This window comes from Nymphalis io, chromosome 15 (genome assembly GCF_905147045.1).
Source record: "Nymphalis io chromosome 15, ilAglIoxx1.1, whole genome shotgun sequence".
NCBI classification, from domain to species: Eukaryota; Metazoa; Arthropoda; class Insecta; order Lepidoptera; family Nymphalidae; genus Nymphalis; species Nymphalis io.
In genome coordinates, this window is record NC_065902.1 from 10,259,949 (window position 1) to 10,285,889 (window position 25,941).

General features: G+C 34.1%; 2 protein-coding genes across 2 annotated transcripts in view; one reads left to right on the forward strand and one right to left on the reverse strand.

The window, feature by feature from the left end:
- The window catches only part of LOC126773785 (protein kinase C, brain isozyme), a 519,888-nt gene that overhangs the window by 131,918 nt on the left and 362,029 nt on the right, over positions 1-25,941 (reverse strand). The window lies entirely within an intron of this gene.
- Positions 4-25,897, forward strand: LOC126773813 (WAS/WASL-interacting protein family member 1-like). Its single transcript, XM_050495008.1, has 8 exons — positions 4-792; positions 2,550-2,833; positions 20,843-20,963; positions 21,436-21,667; positions 21,901-21,995; positions 22,376-22,521; positions 23,039-23,201; positions 25,769-25,897. Exons 1-8 carry the CDS (start codon positions 453-455, stop codon positions 25,843-25,845), a joined length of 1,458 nt encoding a protein of 485 aa, XP_050350965.1. The 5' UTR covers positions 4-452; the 3' UTR covers positions 25,846-25,897.

Genomic DNA, 25,941 nt, shown 5'->3' on the forward strand with positions numbered 1-25,941 from the left:
ATTGTAAATGACAGCTGTGGTCGGCCATATTGCAATTTGTGAATTCGATGAATTTTGTTCGTTCATAATTTAGATAAGCTTAAAAAGTTAAACGATCCAAAAAATTTTTTCAAGTCTATGGTATTTTTATTACGCTAACATACAGTGTTCCTAGCGGTGTTTAATATCATATATTTATAAAGTATTAAAATGAGGTGATACCAGTTAAAAACAATTTCTCGTGCATACGTACTTCCTACAATGATTAAACTTTCGGGGCAAGGCTCTTAGTATTTTATGTAAATTAGTATGGGTCGGAGTGGAGTGACGTATCGACGATTTAAATTGAATGTTATTAAAGCGCGTCAGTGTCATCGTGCATTCGTGTTGTGAAGACAACGGGCGTGCTCAAGTTGCGAAAGTAAATAGCTTAGTGAAAAACGAATGGCATATTGTATTTAGCTTATTGAGCTATGGCACCGAGACCTCCTCCACCTCCTGGACCACCACCACCTCCGGGGCCTCCTCCTCCACCAGTTTTTGGTAGTTCAAAAGGTGGTCCGTCAGACAATAGAAATGCTCTTCTAAGTTCGATTAGGCAAGGAGCAAAATTAAAAAAGACTGTCACGGTAGATAAGAGTGGACCATATATTCCTGGAAAAGTATCAAATGCTCCTAGTGGTGGATCTCCTGTAGGAAATGGGGTGCGAAGTACGGCTCCAGTTCCTAATGGAGGAGGAGGGGCTATGCCTGGCTTAGGTGGGCTTTTCGCGGGAGGCATGCCCAAGTTGAGGCCAACAGGAAAATTAGCTGGTAAGGAACTATTTATTAAAAATATAAAATTTTAAGTCTTCTTCATTTAAAAAATATACAATGTGTAAAAATTTTTTTAATACATAACAATAAAATAGTTTACTGATATAATACATTAGAAATAATTGTCTATAATAGATAAAAGATAATAATGTCACACTATCTTCAACAATATGTTTTTTATCAAGCCTTATCAAAACCTTACAATTATTGAGCTAACAAAATTCACTAATATTTGTAAGCAAAATTATACTGCATTATTAATTTATTTTCAATTATAAAATAAATCCTTCTCAACAAGTTAATGTTGGTTTTTAATTTGACTTTTGGAAAGTGACAATTTTTATATAATATTGTGGTTATTCACAAGTTATAAAAAATATAAATTAATAAATTCACTATGATGCTTGCACTGATTTTAACTTGATTTGATTAAGAGCCATATCTATCAATCAGTTTATAGAGGCTATTTAATATTTTAAACATTATTTATCTGTTAATATTAACCAATATAATTACCGTAACAGCCTGTGAATGTCCCACTGCTGGGCTAAAGGCCTCCTCTCCTCTTTTTTGAGGAGAAGGTTTGGAGCTTATTCCACCACGCTGCTCCAATGCGGGTTGGTAGAATTCACATGTGGCAGATTTTCAGTGAAATTAGACACATGCAGGTTTCCTCACGATGTTTTCCTTCACCGTAAAGCACGAGATGAATTATAATCACAAATTAAGCACATGAAAATTCAGTGGTGCTTGCCCGGGTTTGAACCCACGATCATCGGTTAAGATTCACGCGTTCTTACCACTGGGCCATCTCGGCCAATATAATTAACCGATTTATATATTTAACATTTTCAAAGGTTATAGGATAGTTATTAGATATAAAAGTGAAGGCAGTCTTGAGATGATTGGGTTGCATGATATCTTTTAAAGAGTATAAATGTTATTTGATATTACCAATTGAATCGTCGAATTTTTTTTTTTTAATATAAAAGCATGACACTTGCTTATTGGTGGCTAAAGATCATCTTACATAATACCTACTCAAATATAAATGGGTATATATTAATTATTAATATGATGAATTAATATTAATTTAACTGATGGTAGTACCAATAGGTACTACTGTTCATTTGTTTTGTCAGCGTTTTATATTAATGGGTATGATGTGTCATCTTATTACCAACAAGGTGTTTGTCAATTGCTCAGCTTAATGTATGGCTTAAAAATTAATTAATCATGGGTGCCTAATCTAGAAGTAATTATTTAATATAAAATCAACATTTTTTTTTTTATATATATTGAAGTTGTATTATATAATTTTCTTATACAAAATTAAAATAATTCATGTATATTATAGGGATGACTGTACACAAAACTATCATAAATAAAATTATGTTTAAATTTGAAAAAAGTATTTACTCATAAAATTTTTATGAATTTACTACTAGTTCTCCTTGAAAATTACTTGACATTTTTTTTTTTAAATACGATCTTTACCATTACCTATATTTTCTCAGACAATTTTCCTTAATGTAAGCAATTGTAAACTTAATTACTGTAAAGAATAGAACAACTGTAATTTAATTTAGTAAAGCATAGTGTCAGAAATTATAAATATAACATAAAATACGGCTAAAAACTATTTTGTCAATAATATTTATAATTTCCCTGACAATATAATAGTGATGATTTAGTTAACTCTTAAATGAAAAGCACCAATAATTCTCGTTTTTTTATTGATGTTGTTTTTGTAGGTACATTACCAAATGGTCAAATACGATCAGACGCGCCGCGGTTTCCATCTGCACAACACACACAAAAATCACCTGAAAAAACACGACCGTATCCGCCTCATAGTGGCAATGTTGTTGCCGCTATAACAGAGGCCTTAGCGTCTAGGGAGGGACAGAGAGAGTCTCCCAAGGAACCGCCGAGCCACCAGCCGCCAGCTCGGCCGATCGTCAGAAGGCAGCCGAGTGAAGCGAAGGCCAGGGGACCACCACCGGAGCCGCCCGTACAGAAGCATGCTATGCCGTTGGTGAGTAATTTTATTAACAACATTTTGATTTAAAATTATTATATTCCATGACATTTCGTTACCATGCTTAGCAAAAAATTATTTACGTGTGGTACGACATACTAAAGTATGCCGTGCTTATGAGGATATATCAGTTTATTAACAGGCATGAGGGATATTAACATTTTTGATGCCCTGGTTAAAAGCACCTCGGTATGAGATGGTTTATATTTCTAATAAAAACAATACCCATGGGCGTTGGTGACCACTTTGTTGGTGGTTCACTTGGTGATAGGGCTTTGTGTTAGCCTGTCTGGGTACCACATATTACACACAGTAATCAGATATTCTACCGCCAAACAAGTATATTATAGTTTCTTATTTAGTATTGTGAGTGAGGCAGTGTATCTACATCCACAAGATACGTAATATTATAGGGTTTTGGCAATGTACGGAATGGCCAATATTCCTTACATAGTCAATGTCTATAAGCGGAGGTAGTCCTCTCATAAGGTGGCCCATTTTAAAGTCCGCCTACATATTTCATAAAACAAAAACTATACTATGTATATATTGCCAACCAGGCCGGCCAGTCTACATTCATATGAAAAATGCGTTTTCAAAGATATAAGTATCGATTCTATTATAGAAATTTTAACCTAAATAATAGATATTAGTTTGATTGTACTGTAAACAATCGCTAAGTGGATTAACTAAATAATTAACTCGCTATATATCACGGCACAAGTGTTATTGGTCAATTTTACGTTTAATTCTGATGTTGCTTCGAGATATATATCTGTTTGTCAAAATACAGTATTTTTTCGATATACATACATATATATATATTTATATAACATGAGAAAGGAAACAACGAAAAGATTTTTTCCTGTCTTTTTACTTTCTCGTTCGATATGTAAACAATAATCGACGGTAGGTGAAAAATTCATATGAATTAAATTGTAAAGCTTAAAAAACGCATAAAAAAGGATATAGTCGAAAATTACGTTACATGACGTAGAGCCGAGTTATCGCAAAAAACAAAATTTAACCCCTTTTTATGTCGGAGAAGCTTATATATAAATTTCGATCCACAATATTAAGTTAAGACAATACTTTCTTAACATACAATATTGAAAAATCGCCTTCTCGGTTTACATGAACAGTAACAGTAACAGCCTGTTAATGTCCCACTGCTGGGCTAAGGCCTCCTCTCCCTTTTGAGGAGAAGGTTTGGAGCTTATTCCACCACGCTGCTCCAATGCGGGTTGGTAGAATACACATGTGGCAGAATTTCAATGAAATTAGACACATGCAGGTTTCCTCACGATGTTTTCCTTCACCGTTAAGCACGAGATGAATTATAAACACAAATTAAGCACATGAAAACTCAGTGGTGCTTGCCCGGGTTTGAACCCACGATCATCGGTTAAGATTCACGCGTTCTTACCACTAGGCCATCTCGGTTTACATGAAGATATCATCTATATATGTAAAAGAAAAACTGATTGAATGACATATCGAAGCATAGCCCCAACTAATGGGGCTATGCTTCGATAGCACCATGAAAATTTGCATACGGGTTCTTTTGATATAACCTACTGATAGCACTAATGATTGATGAAACTTTAACCCCTAAGAAATAAAGGGGATAAAAGTGAATAAGAAAATCCTTCGTTTTTAAAAAAGGGCCTTGGAAATAAGTTGTAAGCAATTTTGAAATAAAATGCGAGCGAAGCCGCGTGTAGTGTATTTTTATGCTATTTTATTAACGTAATGTTTGCACTCATTCTTAAATAAAAATCTTATCGTCATATTTTATTGTTTAATTTCTGAAATATTATAAGGAACAAGTAATTAATGTGTAAGCAATCGTTTATTACGTACATACCGAACCTTAGAAATCGATTTTCTAAAGACCTTGTTTAAAACTAACAATATTGTTTATTAAACGATGAAACTACTATTATCACAGTTCCATGTTAAAAAATAAGTACATATATGATAGTGTATAATTAAAAACATTCGTCGTGAGTCTGACTGCCTCGTTCGTCTACTGGCTAGCTTATAAGGACGTAGATTCCGAGGTCCTGGGTTCAAACCCCTTGTTAGGCCGATAAAAAGTTATCTGTTATCTGGTCGTCTGTCGGGAAATTGTCAGTAGCAGCCCGGAGTCTGGAAGTTGGAAGTGTGTACACTTACGTGCTTCGTCTATCCGGTCGGATATGACCTCGGACCAAGAGAGTGAGGGATAAGCGAGTGCAATTATGTTCGTGCAGTAGTACACTTGTGCACTATAATGTATCTTGCGTAGGTGGCTAGTTTCCTTTGATGATGACCGCCGTGACCGAAATCGGTCAAGAGGACGTCATCAATCGTCCGTCAATTATAAATTATATTCCGCTACTACTATTTTCCGCCCGCGTCTTCGCCCGCGTGTTAGTTAGTCTATGTCTTGTATATGTCAAATATAATTGATGTTTTTAATTACGTGTATTACCTGTATATGTAATATATTTATACTGTTTTTTAATTATTATTCATGTACCTAGTGAGTTTTATGTTAATATAGTTTTAAATTTTGCCGCCATCGTGAATATTTTCTTAGCTTAAAGATTGACAGATTTAATTGATTGGCAGAGATAATTGGCGTTAAGTGCACATATTGTATACACGATACGATGTGTGGCCTTATTGTTTATTGTCATTAAAGTTTTCTGTATTTCTTTGAGGTAAAATAAATGTCTTAGAATTCATTAATATCAGTAAAACTATTCTGTAAGAATAAACTCGAAAATCAACGTAGAAAACGGTCGTGATATGGACCATAATAATTATAGCATTTCAAGCATATAACGTCAAAATAGTATATCACCGCAAATCGATTGTCAACATTTCACGGTGAGTAATGAAGTGAGTTCTTATGCATTGATAAGTGTCACCAAGGTATGAAAATGTTTAATGACCTTTTCTTTCTCATTGACATATAAAATATCATAATAATGAATTTGTAAACACAATGAAAGTTGATACGCAAAAATATAATAAATTTCGTAGATATTAATATATAAATATAATTTATTACATACCTTGCCCCTAGGGCCCGTCGCACCGTCTTGCCCTTTGAAAGCTACTGGAATAGACTTGACTTCAGATTAAATCAAATCAGCTCAACCGGCGCACCACACTCATCTATCTATCAGAATATGACACTATAATTTGCTCTAATTATTTATTACTGTAAATTATAAATTACGCGGAAGTATTGAAATATATTAAATTAAATTTTCAAGTTTCGATTACATTCATATCTCTCAATTTAACATAAAACGTGCAAAAAAATAAAACTCGATCAAGTGTGTATGTGATATTGAAATATCGTTTCGGTGGAACTGGTTTAAATTGATTTGTGAAATAAGACCCACACATACTTATAGGTTAATTTAAATAGAAGCCGGTCAGCACGATCAGCTTAGGAATCAATAATCCCACTAACGATAAAATCAATCGACAAAAACAAGGAAGACAATTACCACGATGTAGATATACATTAACAAGATGTACACAAAACAAAGAAAAATGCAATCCAAACATTTTGATGTTGATGCCGTCTGGAAATATAAAAGTGTACATCAAACTACCAAACTCTAAACTGATTCGAAGATACACTAAAGGCACGGACAACACGCCTATGGAGACTACAAGATTTTAAAAAATATATAAAATTAACTTGAAAGCATCTTTTGGAACTTTTGAGCACTAGCATAACAGTAGGAGATAAAATGTTCGGTCCAGGCGCTTTCGGAGCGAGCCGCGTCGTGAAGCAGCTACAGTCAAACGGTCTGTTAATATGTAATAGAAACTTAATTCTAAACACATTCGTTTGTCGCATATAAACAGTCGGAAATAAAATTTCGAGGAGTTCTCGTAACGAGTTGCGTTATTTGTTTTTAGAAAACAAATATTACTTTTGATCGTCGGTTCTCTCGAACAGCCTAGCGGATGCTTACTTTCTACCAACACTGCCGTATTATGTATATTCGGATCTTAATTTGTTGAATTATTTAGTGTTTTAATAAAATAAATGACGAATTTCTTCCGTTATTTTTTACATATGTTTGTTACATATGTCTAAATTTGGCTTTAGGTTAGGTTGGGTATAGTATTTCTTTTATTGAAATGATAATGTGTTCTTCTTAAACGAAGCTCGTGGCTTAAAATCTAGCTTTGCATATCATTGAGTTTTTACGTGCTGAATTTGTATTTATAATTCATATCCTGTGAAATATATAATTGTGACGGAACATTTTCCATTATGCTAGAGGAGGCTTTTATCCAGCAATGGGACATCAGACTGTTATTGTATGTATTTTTTAAATCAATCAATTGAAATATATTAAGAAAAATTATAAACGTTAAAAGATATAACAATACACGTGATCATTATTACTTAACACATAAAATATACTGGAGACCAAATATATATTAATAACTTAACTATTCGAGTGAGTTCCAATACATGAGTAGAGTATAATTATAAACAAACAATTTCTTAATAAAACAAACGCGCCCACACGAATTCTCACAAAGGTAAAAATAATCTCGGCGGGCTATAAACTAAATATTGCCTGTAGGTGGGGTCGATTGTGTAACGCATTTATTTATATTCAAATTCGTTCACCTTGCCTCCAGCAGCGCTGCAATCATTTTAGCAACGCATCACGTAGACGATATTCGGTGTACATATAAATTAATAATTTATAGTTTCAATAGATAATACGGGCCACTTGGCAATGTGAAAGTCGCAGTTATGATATTTACACATCCCTAGAACAGCACAAGTCAACTTTTACAATGAGTGGTACCTTAATAAATTTAAAATAAAGGATTATTTTAATCTTATACCCCATTTCAACTCGTGACCTCTGTGAGAGAAGGCAAAAGGATTTTTCGTTAAGTGTTGTCGAGCCTTTATAAGTGAAAAGCAGTAGCAAATGCAAATGACCAATAAACAAACCTGGAGAAAACAGTTGGGTTAATTCAAAACAATTTGCTATAGATATTTGATTTGCTGTCAATTAAAAAAAAAAATGACAATCGCATTTTTTTTTTAATTTACTTGAAACGGCTGTAATGAACCGATGGTTAGCTTTCAAGGATGACCATAGAATGTTAATAAATTGACCATTATCGAATAGATGATGGTCAGCGCCGCAGACGTTAACGTTATGGTCATCCTTGAAACCTTAATTAGCATTTATGGTCTGTGTAATTGTAATTTTCACGCTTTACTCGGAAATAATTACCACGTTCAAATTAGTACGTAAGAAGTTTAAAAGTAGCACTGTTAATAGATTACCTAAAAGTAAAGTAGTTATTACTTGTATGGGAAGGGTGTTAAGTACATAAATGAGGAATTAAGTATATAAAGAAGACATTTATGTTATAACATATCTTATATATTCCGAAACATAAGAAAATATTTTTCACCGTCATATCAACAATGTAATGTAATTTTATTTAATTACATTGTTTACATTTGTGAATTATATTACGTTGATTTTAATATGAAACGGAAAACAAAACAAATGGAATATAATAAAACGAACATGCCGAATGAAAGTATTATACGAGGAGGGTGTTAAGTATCGTTAAGGCAAGAGGATGACCTATTTAAAATTTTAATGGACCGTGTGAAAATCGATATGGTATAACTGAGGGTTTGACAAATATATAATAATAAAAATGTTACTGGACGATGAATCATCTAAATGTTTATTGTAAGAATTCATAATTAAGAATAAATAAATATGGAGTGATCACCGCTTGGTTCGAGGCACTCTAAATATCAACTTAAAAGCCGAAAGATCGAGAATGATGAGGTCTACTCTCCGACCTACCATGCTCCAAGCTGCTCAAGGCTCCGAAAAGTTCCAAATGGAACTTCAAAATCAATTCACCGCGTTGGAAACCATAAGCAGCATTGATGAGAGAACCGACACGCTGGTCAAAATACTGCAAAACACATCCCGCAAGTGTTTTCCGCCACAGAGAAGAGACAACGCACCAAAACTCTCTGCTGAGACACTCGAGCTCATGAGAAAACGACGAGAACTACCATCGTTTTTGTCAGATAAGGCCTTAAATCGAATAATAAAAATCAAATAAAAACATTTTTTTTAAATTAAATAAATAAAATAACTTTATATATATATATAAACTATTTCATGCCCGCGACTTCGCGTTTGAAGGGATTGAGATTGAATGTGAGTTGAGTACTTAAGACGTGAAGACAAACAAACTGACTTTCGCATTTATAATATATATAAGGAATGATTATGGGATGCGTGCGGACGAGCATATGGGCCACCTGATGGTAAGAGGTCACCAACGCACATAGACATTGGCATTGTAAGAAATGTTAACCATCGCTTACATCACCAATGCGCCACCAACCTTGGGAACCAAGATGTTATGTCCCTTGTGCCTGTAATTACACTCTCACCCTTCAAACCGGAACACAATACCAAGTACTGCTGTTTTGCGGTTGAATATCTGATGAGTGGGTGGTACCTAACCAGACGAGCTCGCACAAAGCTTTACCACCAGTGTGCTGTTATTGTAGTTTTCCTTAGCGCTAATATGCGTTTTAAAATTGATTGAAGTATCATTAGTCATTATGTAAATTGTATTATTATTATAACTATATATTGGTCAAGTACTTAATGTCAAGAACGTTTTACGTTATTTGGATGATAGAGATAAAAATATACTATTTGAGTTTACTCTTTTAAATTGTAATAATATTATGTTTTAATACATATGTACATTATATACGTATTATTATATATATTCATTGGAACTTATTCGAATTGATAATTAAAAAAATGTTGCTTAATTGAATTTTAATGAAAGTATAAACTTGACCCACTTAGAAGTGATTTTTAAATAAAATTTAAACCGTTTTACATTGGTAAATATGGTTTATTTTTAAAGTGCATATATATTTATCTTTTAAATGTTATAGCTTGGTGTGTCATAATAGTGGTTTTATGTAATGAATATTAATTTATTCACGGTATTTATATTAAACAAAAAATATTTTTTATCTTTAAAGTCAATAGCCCATTGAACGCACACGCTCGCATTCACGCATTTAATATTAGCTCATTAGAAAACTTGAAAGCAAATGTCAGCTTTCATAATTAGCGATAAAAAAAACTTCTCAAAAATAACGTATATATAGACTATGATTTATAATATAATAAAACATAATAATAATTAATACATAAAATCTAATATAAATTTGAAAGTAAATCTGTTACGCTTTCATGGCTGAACCGATTTTGATGAAATTTGGTATGAAGCAAGTATGAACTCCAAGGGAAGACAGGCTATACTTTTTATACCTAATACCGCCCCCCACCTAAAAAACGAAAACTAATTTTAAATACATCGGTACAATTGCTACAATTTCATACAATGTACCCTTCAACGCTGTCGTTATCAATTGATAACTTATCAACGTTATACTGGAGTTGGTGACGCCGTTGCCACGTTTATATATAAACCTGTCCTCACACCGTCAATACGCAGCAAACCATCGAAGATATTCCTCGTATGCGCAATCGAACTGGCTCACTCACCCTTCAATTGTATACACAGTAATTCAGGGTTTGGCAATGGACTGGTTGACGATCGGGCTGCACTCATTCGAGTTGGCTTGCACAAAGCCATACCAGTGATTTTAAATAATTATGGCCTATGATTATATTAAGATATTATAGAAATGAGTTTGAGTTTGTTGTACGTGTTGAATATGAAAGTGTTTTCTATATAATCAGATGATAAAAAGCATCGTGATTAACTATTTCGTGAAAGGATTTATCGAGGAATATTCATTAAAATATAAATGTCTAAACAATATTATTTCCACATTCGCAGATACAACTAAAGTCTGGACCTAATTCTACTGATTTTATAAAGGTTACGATACGTTCCCGATTCTATTCCTTTTTTACTCCAAATCAAAGGTCCGATCCAACTTCGAACAAACCGCGAGTGAATCGTTGTGTTAGTAGGTATAGTAGGATAGCTGTTAAACGGCAACGATTTATTTTCGATTCGATTGCGATAAAGTGACAATTTGTTAGTAGAATTCGCCTTTGGGTCAATATTTGATGTTTTATCATGGCACGCCTTGTCTTTTATCTGCCTTGTAGTGGGTAGGTTATAATATTGCAAATTCCGCTGTTCCGAGTTTAAATCATATTTATAACCTTTTGAGGTTTTCTTCAAAGGATGACATGTGAGGGAATACGACGGTGCCCGTTACCGATGCGCTATAATATTATGTACTGCGCAGATAACTAGGAATCGAGAAAGGCAGATGGGGCGAAATTCGGTCCATAGTATATTATTATCATCGTTCCATAATAAATTTATGAGGGTCTAATAAATACTTTTATTGTATCTATAACTCAATATACAATATCGATAATTATATATTATAAATTGTTTTATAAAGGTCTTAAAAGAAACCATACATGTATATAAACAAACATAGGGTGGAAAAGGAGGACATTTCTTATTTTAAAGTCATTTAATTACTAAAATAAGAGGATTGTTCGTTTGAAATGTATGTTTTCGCGATGAGATAGCCGCGTCTCGCTTATATCGCAATTTGAATAATGATTGCTTTTCAGGATGCCACCATTTGACCCTGTTCCACAATATCGTATGTGGGACATTTAAAATGGAGCAAACTGATGAAATAATTTACATTACGTCTTTTAAAAAAAGTTATATATAATAAGACCTCCAGTGTCCATTCGCCAACACCCTGAGTGTCCATTGAGACATTTTTAATCTTCTTCTATGATAAAACAAACTTTAAAAACAAAAAATGGACTACAAAGTGGAAATACGGCTAATATGGGGTGGTGGTGAAGGTTTGTGTTCAAGTTCTACACTTTTGACTTCAATAATTTATATTTGATATGTAAGTTTAAATCTTGCAACATGTTCAACAAGTAATAATAAAAAGCAAGTCTCATAAAATGTATTTATCAAAATACTTAAACTTAAGTTGAAGTATACAAGATATGCTTTTGATAAAATTAATGAGATCGCTTACTTTATGTATACGATAAAATAATATTAATTTATTTCAATAAATATTAATTAAGGCAAGCCAACTCTTACACTTTTTTTTTTAAATTATCTGCGGATTTATAGATTTATCGTAACACCGGTCACCGAAGCAGTGATAAGCAATAAAAATATAGATAAAACACGTTTCTTTGTCAGATACATTGTATAGATATTTGTGCGAATGTTGTTTTGTTGCTTACAAATTTTGTTAAGGTGCAAGGGCGTGAGTAAATTAATCTCCTTTCTTTCTATTTGAAAACCAAATTAAAAAAAATAAAAAACAAAGATTTTTCATTATTAATTTTTGCTGGCTAGTCTAAATTGATTAAAAATTAATTTTGTAACGTGAAAAAAAAACATAAAAAGTTGAATGTATGGACAGCAAAAAAAAAGTTTTTTCAACATATTAAGCTGATCTAGCTTACTATAAAAATTATAACGATTGAATAAATAACACAAAAAAGAACAAGTAAATAAAATAAGTTATTTATAGTACAATGTATTTGTGCGAGTGCTACCGTTCCAATTTTTTGTTTATCGAAAGTATTTTATTACAATCGAAGCTATTTCTTATGAGTCATTACGGAAAACTTTGCCCTCTCCACGATTACGATGTAAATTAACAACAATAATAACTAATAAAAAAACAATTTGAATGTAACACAGTATCGACTCTGCCATGAATTGTAAATTCAAACAGTTTTGTACATATATATATTTTTTTTTTCTACCGTATAACAGATGCGAATAATCTGTGAGTAAGCACAATACTGGCCGCCATTTATAAATCTTTTCATTGTTATCATGGCTTATATGTTTTTGATAAAAATAAAACAATATAAATTACCTTTGTGCTAATATTATTTGTTCAATTTTGAAAACAATACCATCGAATCGAATTATAAAATAATGAAAATTAAAAAAATAATAATAATAGAGTTTTATTAATTTATTTATAAAATTTATTTATTTATACGGAACAGGAATAAAATACAAAACCGCAAAACAGTTACCTATTAAAGAACCTGCTTAACCGTTTTTAATTAACTTGTCGTTATTGTTTATGTTAACTTATAACTTGTACATATGTAATAACTTAATTAGATAAACTTATTATTCATGCATGTATAACATATTATATTTTGTTATCAGGTATGTGATGACTCATAAATAATATTATATATTTTAAATAAAACTCGAATGACATCATGGCACCATGTTTCCATCCATAGAGTATGTTGATGTGAAGTAAACTTGAACACTTCTCTTTAAGAGGAAAGGAGGCCTTTGTAAAAGTAAAGTAACACATATGGGTATGTGGGACATTTGCAAGCTGTTACTTTTACTTTTTATTGAGATGTATGTTTCATATATTACTTATTTTTTTTAATATGAGCTATATATTTTATCATTCATCATTTATGTAATATTACAATAACTAAAACTTATTAAAAGAAGAACTAAAAGCCTACTACGCTCGGCGTAAATTAAAATAAAATCTATTTCACGAAATAATCTACTTTTAACACCTAATCGAGTAACAATACAAATTTTCGTATTATATTATAATAGGAAAATATATAAAAAGCCTATATCCTTCCTTGCGGTTCAAGTTTGCTTCATACCAAATTCTATAAAAATCGGTTCAGCGGCTTAGCCGTGAAAGCGTGACAAACAGACAGAGTAAACAATAATAGTAATAAATATCCTGGGACATTTTTTACACACGGCCATCTAATTAAGCTTGTACAAAGCTTGTGCTATGGAAACCAGACAACTGATATACTACATATACTACTTTTCTTTTATAAATACATGCTTATATAGATAATTACACCCAGACTCGGGACAAATAGACATGTTCATGCACACAAATGTCTGTACTGGGTGGGAATCGAACCCACAACCTTCGGCGTGAAAGGCAAGTATCTACCAACCACGCCAAACGGCTCGTCAACGAGTTACTATCGTATTTATAATATTAGTACAGATTAATAAAATATTATAGATAATACAAAGTGAAACATCACCAATGTAATTTTTTTTTTTCGAAGCGTTATATGTTTTGTTTTTTTTTTTTATCTTTATTTCAGAATAAACGGTTTCACCGTTTAATTATTCGTGCATTTTTCATACACGTGTTGAGTGTTTGTCTACTCTTTGTAAGATTTTTTTGACGTTCATTGTTTGTGCTCTGTCCCTTTGGCTGTTGCTAGTTCCCGAGATTCGTTCTAACATATAACATACATACAATTATAATATAATATGTAGATCATTTGTGTCTTGTCGTATATGTCATAGATTTGCTTGGTATGAATCATATAAGATTACCTAAGTGTTCTTTAATAACAACTAGTTACTAATTATCTCACTTACATTTTTTTTTTTTTTTTTATAGAATAGGAAGGCGGACGAGCATATGGGCCACCTGATGGTAAGTGGTCACCAACGCTCTTAGACATTGGCATTGTAAGAAATGTCAACCATCGCTTACATATCCAATGCGCCACCAACCTTGGGAACTAAGATTTTATGTCCCTTGTGCCTGTAATTACACTGGCTCACTCACCCTTCAAACCGGAACACAACAATATCAAGTATTGCTGTTTTGCGGTAGAATATCTGATGAGTGGGTGGTACCTACCCAGACGAGCTTGCACAAAGCCCTACCACCAGTAATGGATATGTAACAGAATGTACATATTACATAAATACAAAGATTAAATTAAAGTGACGGCATTTAAATGTCCCACTGCTTAGCTGAGGCCTACTATGCTTTTGGAAGAGAAGGCTTAGAGCTTACTCCAGGTGGGTAGGGGTACTTTAATGCGGTCTGGTGGACACGTGTCGGAGATTTTCATCCGATAATCATGCAGGTTTCCTTACGATATTTTCCTTTACAGCCGAACAGGACGTGAATTATAAACACAAATTGAGAAAATGAAAATTTACTCTTTAAAATCTTTAAAAACATGAAAAAGTGGTGCTCGCTGCTTGACGATCTCGTCTTCGATACAAAGATAATGGAGTATATAAATTATAAGGTTTCTACTTCATAAGAAAATTCATTACACTTATGATAGCTTTTATAAGGTTAGCTTAATAAATTGTTTATAACTGGTTTGTCATTACATTAATTATGTTAGCAATTTTAGTAATTGCGAACATAACAGCAAGTTGTGTACTTACCTATATAAAAAAATATCGTTTGTTTTATAAAGATTAGTCACGAAGCGACGATGTCATGGTCACGAATACCAATAACATTAATAATACAAGTTAAAAAGTTACGCTTTGTTTAGACATTGTATACTATTATATTGACAATCTAATTTTGTCTCGATATACTTGATACGTTTAAACACTGTTGACCGTAATTTCACTATAATAGTAATTATTTTTACTTTTTATAAAAAACTGTCTGCTTCATGTGGTTTCATTCGCTTTAAACGTAACTGATTCGTCGTTCGTTCGTTATTTGTCTATAACCTTTCTCAATAAGTAGTATGTCTAACACAGACACATTTCTTCAAATAGGACACTTGTCTTTTATTAAACGCGTTAATCCCAGGATATCTATATATTTACAACGCCACGATATACAGTGCAACCTTAATATAACGTACCTCAATATAATGACTTCCTCGATTAACAAATTCTTCGTAATCCCCTTGAATTGTCCATAGGAGTTAATGTAAAATATCCCTTTACATTACGAACATTTACATACGAATTTTCAACTATCAAGAAAAAGTATATATACCTCTAATTAACGAATTTTGTCAACCCAAAACCTTTATATAAAGTTCCCACCAATGTATGACTCCTAATCTAATAATTACGTAATGTTGAGGTGAATAAAACTATTTTTTTTACCTCTGTAACGAATTTTAGACCAACCTAACCTCAACATAACAAACCTCAGTTCAACGAATTACTTGATATAACGAATATTTAATTGTTCCCTTCCGATTTGTTATATCGAGGTTGCACTGTATTTCTCTAATAGAAAGAAGGCAATAGACTAAAAACAACGGACTATCCGTTGTTTTGCACGACTAAGAAGCTGTTGATTGCGAATAATGCACAGTCTTCTCTTAGTTTATGTCCATCAGAAAATACAGGCTTTCTCCAAATTTCAGGAATCTAAATAAAATCGGCGTTGATAACAGTCACTCAGAGCACACAGCCTTTTATAAACACTGATTGCAGTAATTGCCCGTTTGTGGTATACCGGTATACCACTCATTCACGGGTGATTGTAACAAAAAACAACAATGCAGGATGTCGCTGGTTTTTTGTAGAAATGTGCCAGTTTAATTGTATTCATAGGAAAGTTTAAAGTATGGTTTCTGTAGTAAAATAATTTGAGCTATGGTACAGCGATTCTAATTACGTTGGTTTTCCTATTTTACCAATGGTATGCACCGTATATGAGGAATTATTTTCCTTGCGAGTTCCTTCCTATAAATAAGATACATTTGCCTATATTCTTAAAAACTTTGACGAAAGTACATTGTTATTATAATTATAAAAAAAAAACTTATCAGTGACAATGCCTTATTGTAAAAGTAATTTCAGATGAAACTTTTTAAAATTTTCTAAACGCATTACAAATGACAAAACTCGAACTCCAAAGTAATAATGAGATCTTGAAAATCATTCCTTTCTGAAACGCTCATTAAAGCATGCACAGTTTGACCACAATTACTTCGAATGGAGAAATTTTGAGTCTGAACGTTTGCCAACTTATTTGTGGAAGATAACGGTGCCAAGAACAAGGGGAAGTTGTCTCAGCGACCCTTAGACGAGGCATAAGTTTTCGACTTAATAGGATAGGCGTGTTTTATGTTCGTTACTAATGTTTTTGTTTACGGAATAGAATATATTTTTATGATCTATTGCAGTACTAGCACGGGAAGCTTCGAATGGGTAGAGTAATCTATATTTATATTTTTTTAAATCTTTTTTCATAGAAATGTTGTTAGCAATTTTATGTATTATAAAAATAATTGGCTTATGTATAATCTGTTTTAATTAATATATAAAAATATACTTATATTGTACCTTGAAAATTCGTGTTGCGGGCGTCTTGAAGACGGACTTTATGTTAAGCCTGAATGTGTTTTTATTATTACATGTGTAATTGTAGTTACTGCTAATGGTCCTTAATTAACAATTAAATATCGTAATTCATATAAATTTATTTTTTCACACGGCATATGTCAGTGATGCCCAGTCGGCATGATTTTTTTCGATATCTTCAACATTTATGTCACATTTCAGCTAATAAGGGAAAGTCCGTAACCGTACTGAAACAGCCTGTGAATGTCCCACTGCTGGGCGAAAGGCCTCCTCTCCTCTTATTGAGGAGAAGGGAAAGTAATTTCGTTTATATTACGATTTGAGTTGTCATTCGGATGGATTTTTTTTTTAAATATTTAATATATTTTGACACTATTTATATGAAAAATAGAACTTAATAAAATAATCATTATTTGTTTTAATTCTAGAACTTATATATAAAAGTTTAACTTTAAAATAGGAAAGTTAAAGCCTTGCTAGTATATAACTTTATATATGTCAGATGCTGATATAAGCTTGTGATTCATCGTTAACACACAATGTTTGCGGTTGTCCTTAAGTTTTCCCTGAGCGCCTTAACTAAGTACAATAAATGTTAATTCGAATCATGAGTCAATACTGATTCACGGTAGATCGGACGTGAGCGATGCGGTTTGGACATAACGAACCAAGGTTTTAATACTCGGAAGTAAATATTAAATCTCGATGCTTTGCTTAAAACGAGGAAGAAAACATAAAATGTATCCATGAATGTCAAAATATGATCCTATTCGTTGCTTAAATATGGGCAGGTTCCATTTGATAAAAAACAAATGACAAATTTTCGTTAACAAACAACTTAGGAATCATATTTTCGTCTCTGTTTTAAGTACCTACTTATTAATAATTCGTTCGAATATTAAATTACTGGACATATTTTCATTTCATAGAATATCATTTGTATGAAGCAAAACTGGTAATCTTTTATTTGCAGTTACTTTCGCATTTATAATGTTAATTGTAAAGATATAGTGGCAATTTTTTTTTGTAAAATGATGCCACCATTGGCCGCTTTCTTTGTCATACATTGTGGAAACCTTAAATATTGAAAACTACAATTGAACTGCAATAAAGCTGTTATTTATAAATAAGTCTTTTTCAAATAAAATCAATTTCGAGAGTTATTTCATTGAAACGATATCCATTAGTCATAAAGATTAAATAATTATATCCTGGGACATTATTCACACACAGCCATCTGATCCCAACTAAGCAGAGTTTGTACTATGGAAACCCGACAACTGATACACTACATATACTACTTTTCTTTTGTAAATACATACTTATATAGATAATTACACCCAGATTCAGGATAAACAGACATGTTCATGCACACAAATGTCGAGAATCGAACCCACAACCTTCGACGTGAAAGGCAAGTATCTACCAACCACGCCAACCGGCGTATCAAAATGAATAAATGACATGATTTTTTGTTACAAAGACCTGAGAGAATAGCATAACGCATGCTATTCTCTCAGGTGACCCTAAAAGCATCACCTGAATTGCGTGTACAGAAACAACCTGAAAATGGGAGCTCTTCTCAAGGTTTATTCCCGTCCTAAGGGTGTCATTTATGAGGTCGACCCTCAGCTCAACCTCAGCAGATTTTTAAAGCATAAGAAATAAAATATGAATTTAGGCATAGGAAAATATTCTACTGCCAAACAGCAAAAAGTTTTGTTGTATTCAGTTTTGAAGAGTGAGTGCGCCAATATAGTTACATTTAAAGGGACATAACATCTTAGTTCCCAAGGTTGGTGGCGCATTGGCGATGTAAAGAGTGGTTAATATTTATCAAATCGCTAATGTCTATCGGCGGTGGTGACCACTTACCACCAATTGCACTATTTGCGCGACCCGTCTTGCAAAATTATATAATAATCAACTATCTTGTTTCCCAAGTAGCTAGCTTTTGAACTTGCAGATTTAGAGTTTTCAACCAATTTCAGCACCTCGATGTTGTAAGTTGACAATATGACACATCCATGCCTCGTAAAGCATGTAAAAACGGTCATGTGGTGATTTTTTTCTCTTCATATGTACAAAGTTATTGGAACTCGCTAAGTCGATATAGTTTTGTTTCAATGTTATCTCGTTGTCGTGTCGGATCCGTCACGTTATAGTAATATCCCTTCATCGGTGATCTAACAATTCAACGCGGAACTATTTGTAATGATGAGTCACGGAAAACCATGCCTTGTATAATCGGAATAGATGTCACATCCCACCCGCTGCGGAGCCGTTTGTCATTTGTGTGTTTACAATAATTTTATTACGACACTTGTGATTTGTATTACTATGAAGTTCCGCATCGTTGTGATTGCTTTTATGAATGAAATTGACTTTATATGATATTTAGTTGAATGAATAATTTTGATCTAATATAAGTTGAGTTGTATAAATCAGGCTATAAATAATAAATACAATTTTATCTATCAACGGCTTGTAAAATGTTGAAATTGTAATGTGAAAATGAGTATTTTATTATCCTAAAATTACTGTAAAAGTAGAAATAATAATCGGCAATCGCTATGAAGCGGTCAACGGATTTTGTCTATTCGCCGAGTACTCTTTTATTTTTGGGATAAAAAATATGCTATTCGGTGGCCGAATATATAATTACCACCGTATTTAGTGCGTAAATCCTCAGCCGGCGGAATAATATTTAAAACACTCAGCGGTTTTCGCAAAATATGCGGTTTGTAATTTCGTAATTTCCAGAACGATTAGATTCGGAAAACATTGTACGTATATACTGCGGTCATTTTTATAAGATCATGTTAACCTTTTGTCTCTAACATTTGTCTTGATAGCAAAATTAAAATGTAATATATAATATACTTTATACAAGTACTTTCTATAAGCGCAGTAAATTTTGAATCCTCTTTTTTTAGGTATATAGCAATTATATCTGAAAGATTTCATTGGGTCGGATTAGTTTATATCGAATCGAACCGCCAAGAAAGCCGTAGCTAATATTTATTAGTGTATAATTGCTTAAAATTATATTTTGTTTATTCTGCGCATATATGTTCTAAGCTCTACTTACTATATAATTTGATTATACTACTTCTACAAACATTGATCCGGATTGATACTGAGAGTGTAAGTAGCAGAAAAACATTACCCAATATCACATATTGATACGAACTCGTGGGATTGGGATCAGTAGTCGTACACTGGTGGTAGGGCTTTGTGCAAGCTCGTCTGGGTAGGTACCACCCACTCATCAGATATTCTACCGCAAAACAGCAATACTTGATATTGTTGTGTTCCGGTTTGAAGGGTGAGTGAGCCAGTGTAATTACAGGCACAAGGGACATAAAATCTTAGTTCCCAAGGTTGGTGGCGCATTGGCTATAAGCGATGGTTGACATTTCTTACAATGCCAATGTCTAAGGGCGTTTGGTGACCACTTACCATCAGGTGGCCCATATGCTCGTCCACCTTCCTATTCTATAAAAAAAAAAAAAAACTAACCCCTAGAGACCAACAACGCAATAATATATATAAGCGAAATACCTCTCATCACGAGATCTCCAAATCTATTCGCCCGATTGACCAAATAACGATCCAAAATACATTTTTCTTCTTATCTACCCGTACGAAGCTGGAACGATGAGCTAATATTTTATAAAAGGGAGTATTCCTTGAATGTCTAAATCTAGTTTTAAGGCATATGTTTTTAGATTATTATAAATCGAAACTTGAGTTTGTACAGGTATATAAAATTTACTTCTATTGTTTCAGAGCTCATCGGACTCAGTGCTAACAACCGGTTCAATAACGGAACGGAATATACCGCCTCATGTCGCCTCAACACTGCACCGGAATAAGAGCACACTGCACTCTGGTTCCCAGGCTTCATTGGGTATGACATGACCTTTATCTAAATTGTTAACTTTAAATAGTTCGATGCGACGATATTCCAAAGAATATACCTTTATTTTTTGGATATTTCCAACTCAAGAATATGATATGAACGCAATCTATAAACGGAACAATGCGTTGGGCGTATAATTAGGTGTGTATGTATTCAACATGAGTTTAGACACTTTAACTGATTGAATTCATAGAAACTTGTTAAACTTACGAACGGTGTGGTGGATTAAAATCTTTACAATGTAAAATATGATAAAACTTTTTGTTCATTTTGTTGCGCATAACGGCTTTTTATTACTTTTTAATCCGTCGAATATTTAAAACGTGGAGATTATGATTTTTAATTAAGTAGGTTTACTTCGAAGCGGATTAACGTCATAATGCGCAGGTTTATAATGAAACTGATCACAATCTTAGTATTAAAGTTATGGTTATATATGGAAACGATTAATTATTTCCAGGCGGTTCCATGACGTCACTATCGTCAGCCTCATCAACGCTGACGACACCCGCTTCGTCGTCGCTGTCGACGTCGGACCTGTCGGAGCGCCCGCGAGTGAGCCACGGCAAGCCGAACCTGGCGCCCAAGCCGCCCGTGCTGTCCCCCGCGCCCGACAGGCCCTCGCCCCCGCCTAAGAAGTTGATGGTCAATGGCAAGCTCGCTGCCAGAGCGCAGAGCATGAGGGCGCCCAGGTAGGTCGCATAATCCGCAAACAAAAATCCGAATAAACTGCATTGAGATATTTTAATTCTCAATTTTTACTATCTCGCGTCGATGTATGTACGTAAATAAATTCTGGGACGTATTGGACGTATATATTGTTAATTAATTATGCGTATTTTTTACAAGTCCCTGAACACTGGGATATTTGATGTAAGTTATAACTGTACTACAGTGTGTATTATACGTGTGTTGGTGTCCACAGGTCTCCGCCTGTATCCCCACCGTCCCCCGGGGGTGCTCGTCCGCCGCCGCCCACTAACCCCCCCGTCGCCACCAAGAACCCCGCCTCGCACTTCGGTATGCATACCATTTTGTAAATTATAGAATATTCGAAAAATAAATAAGCTTGTAGGAAGTGTTTCAGTTTGCTAAAGAAAATTATGGTCGGTCATCATAGATACAGAAACCAATTTATTTATTATAATATCATGCTCGAGTAGGAGAGTGAGTACGCCGGTGTAACAATTGATTAGGTCACGGACAAAATTGCCGATATGATAATTGTCTACTTACCATCTACGACCATACACTCCTTCCAAGTTCTCGTGTTCTTTGCTAACTAATAAAAAAGTAATTAAAACTTTTTATCTGTTAATTACTAGCAAACATGATTATTCTGTTCAGTAAATTAAATTGTCAGTTATATCAGAACAGTACACTAACATTGCCGCCGGCAGGCACGCTGCGCGCGCCCCGCGGCCTGCGCCCGCCCGGCGTGTGCCCGCCCCCCCCGCCGGGCGCGCCGCCCCCGCCCCCCGCGCCGCCCGCGCGCGCCGCCTCGCTCGCGCAGCCGCCGCCGCCGCCGCCGCACCACCGGCTGCACGTGAGCGCGCACACACGCACATGCACAGACATTCACACACTCACTCATTCGTCTGCTGCCCTCTGCCGTTTCAAAGTACAAGAGGAGTAAAGACAAACAAATTTGACATTCAATTATCGCGATCTTGAGTTGATCTATGATATTAATTATGGCTTCGCGCGGAAATACCGTTTTGAATGTCGGCGAAGTTGTTATCGGACCTTTGGAAGTAAAATTAAAGTGGAGACAAGTAGTTAAGTGGAATCGTGTTGTTTGATAAGTAAATATATTATATTAATCACGAACTGTTTATAATCATAGCAGAGCTATTAGCAAATCGCATGGAGTATGCAAATCTAGTTTATGTTAATTCTTGTATCTCTACTTACTTATTTGTATGACTTACCTCGATCACTTATCTCGTTGTGATCCCTCACTCACGCAAACTAAACTTGCAAATTTAAGTATTGCTCGGAGATAAAATTATGTTCACGAGCAGCAACAAATAAGTGTATAGCATTATAACAAACGCCCGCAGGCGGAGGAGTGCTTGGCGCCGCAGCCGCCCGCGCGCGGCTCGTCCATGCGCGCGGCGGAGCTGGAGGCGCGCTTCGCCGAGCTGTTCAACCCGCCCGCCGGCTTCCCGCTGCCCGACCCCTTCCTGCGCATCGCCAAGGGCTACAGCAGCACCACCGTCGCCGGTAAGTACGCGTAGGCGCGCCTCGCTCGCGCCTCGCTGGGAACTTTCAACTCGAGTTAGTACCGTGTCGTTTATATCGCGTTTGTGCGACGCGATATATTAACCAATGATATATTTGATTGTGCTAGAGTCGATCTCCATATGACGTCCAGAAAGCGAATATCTTTTGAAAGTATAAATTTAAATAGTAATTTATAATCACAAATAGGAACATCTGTCATATAAGGAGAATTTAATATGAAAGTATAAATACTTAATTGTATACAAAGATTCATTGAATATAGAATGTTAAGTGGAACGTATTTGTTAGTATAGAAATATCGACGAATATTTTTTTTTACCGAAAGTGTCTTATAAAAGTCTGAAGTCATAAAATAATTATAATGTCAAATCTAATGAGTCCATATTGATTTGATAAAAAAAAAAAAAAAACTTTCTCGTCGAATGTTATAAATGAATATAACTTAAAGCGAAACGCACATTATTTTGACTCTGCAGTCATAACAAATATATAAGTAAAAATAGTATTATATTTTGTATATATAGATTGAAAAAATTCATAGGTACAAGTGATAAGTTGACATAATAAATGTTAGGTACTAATATATAGTCGATTGGGAAACCAAATTGGGATTAGATTGTATTTTTAATAGTCTGTAGTGTTATAAAAAAATATTATAATATTCCGTTAATGTTATGGTGCATGAAAATGTATGCATGGGATGTTTAAATACTTAAAAACTGTTTATCATTACGTAAAATGATACAATCTCTGGTAAATATGATTATCTATTTGATAGATATTATTATATTCAAATGTAATATTAATTTTTTTTTAGTGTAAAATCTTTTCTATATTGCTCACTATATTGAAATTATATCTGACTCTGTCAAAAAGAAACTCCCCTTATTGCATTAAAAATTTTCCATTTCACGTGGATTATGAAGTGAATTTTATTTAATAAAGAGTCGAAATGGCAATGTGTGTTTCCAAACATTTCATGTTCACGTTCACAAATCATTTTTCATTAAAATGGAAGCAAATCATGGGAGTTGTGCATTCGCATTTTTGATTTCATTAAATTACGAGTCACCTTAGACCAAATTTTTATTTTTTTATTTTATAAGGTTTTTTTTTTAAATGGTAAATTTTAGTGTCGTGTAGTGTTCGTGAGTCATTATATTAATCATATTGTATGTAGTTAAAATTTATAATTGGTATAGAAACCCTTTTGTTGTCCAGGGCGTTCATTGTACATATTGAAGAATGACTGATTCTTAATATTTTAATGGTATTGTTTGCATAGTAACTGAACCGCGTTATATTTTTAGTATAAAGTGCAATCGGTCAGGCTGTAATTAATTTTTTTTTATTTACTTGTCGTTCTTCTTTCTCTTAATACATAGTTTTCTTAAATTTAATATGTATAATTAACGCCTGGAGCCCTGCACGTAGAAGGGATGTACGCCTATAAAATATTTGTTTTGTAGTTGAAAATTCCTGTTGTGATTCTATTAATTATAGTGAGGTGCCATTATTGAAATTGTTCTGTAATCGCGATCCTGCTTTAATATATATATATTTTTTGTTTTTTAAAATCAATGAGAATTTTTTAGCTTTATCACTCAATCTCGTAACTGTTGAATTTGTTCGTTTTTTTTTCTGCTACTTTTTGCGCCATTTTTTTGTGACAGACAATGTTGCCCCTTTTGATATTTTGACAGTTACGAGTTTCGGTGGTAGCTTTTTTGCATTGAAATGCAACTGGTATTGTGATACAGTGTATGATGCTTAATATTTATATTCATTATGAACAATAAAAGAATAATCTTTATTGAAACGTCAAATATTTCATTAATTAACCCGTACGTGTCGTGGTGCTTTACTGTTGATGTCCAACGCTTGGGAGCAATGATTTTGTAGGTTTTTTTTTTACATTTTAGAATATTATCCAAAATATTCGTGGAAAATATTTAATATTAAATTAATAATAGAAATATACTTTCATAAATTACATTTCAATAGATTGATATTGTCACGTTAATTTATAAAAAAAATTGTGCATTGTTCAGCCAACTATAAGACCTGCATGGGTAAGTTTCTGTTATTCTATACGGATTGAAAATAGCTTTACGTTTACAAGCATGTCTCATTCGCATGTGTATTAATAACTGTAAAGTGATCCAAAAAAATTTTTTTTTCTGATAATGAGAAACTTGTTTAGTAAGTATTAACATTGATCATATCATATAAATATATAAAAAGCAGGCATACGTAGAAAAGCCATAACACTCAGCCTAGATGATACATCTAGATATAGTGCATGTCAGTAAGTACGCGGTGCGTCATTTATATAACACTCCCCATATTGCACGTAACACACTAAAACACCGATTGCCAAAAATCATCGTGCTAAGAATAGCAAGCAGCATACATACCTACGAGCTAGCGACTGGGCCGATAAAGTTATCCTAACCTAATAGACGTAGATTGCTACGGAATCGTCCGCTTCGTAGACGATCGACCCCTACGAAGCGGGCGATGACGATCTAACGCTTCCGCGACAGCGAGCAAGGCGCAGGCGCCCGCGCCGCCGCTGCGCCTGCCGCTGGCGGGCTGGTCGGGCACGTCGAGCGCGTGCTAGCGAGCGCGCGGGGCGCCCGGCCCCGCCCCCGCCCCCGCGCCGCCCGCCCCCGCCCCCGCGCCGCCCGGCCCCGCCCCCGCGCCACTCGCCGGGCCC

Bases quoted from the DNA above. Each gene is read 5' to 3' on its own strand.
- LOC126773813 (XM_050495008.1), top strand. From the start codon at position 453: ATGGCACCGAGACCTCCTCCACCTCCTGGACCACCACCACCTCCGGGG. The intron at 793-2,549 runs GTAAGGAACTAT...TTGTTTTTGTAG, and splicing joins GCCAACAGGAAAATTAGCTG to GTACATTACCAAATGGTCAA. The intron at 2,834-20,842 runs GTGAGTAATTTT...CTATTGTTTCAG, and splicing joins AGAAGCATGCTATGCCGTTG to AGCTCATCGGACTCAGTGCT.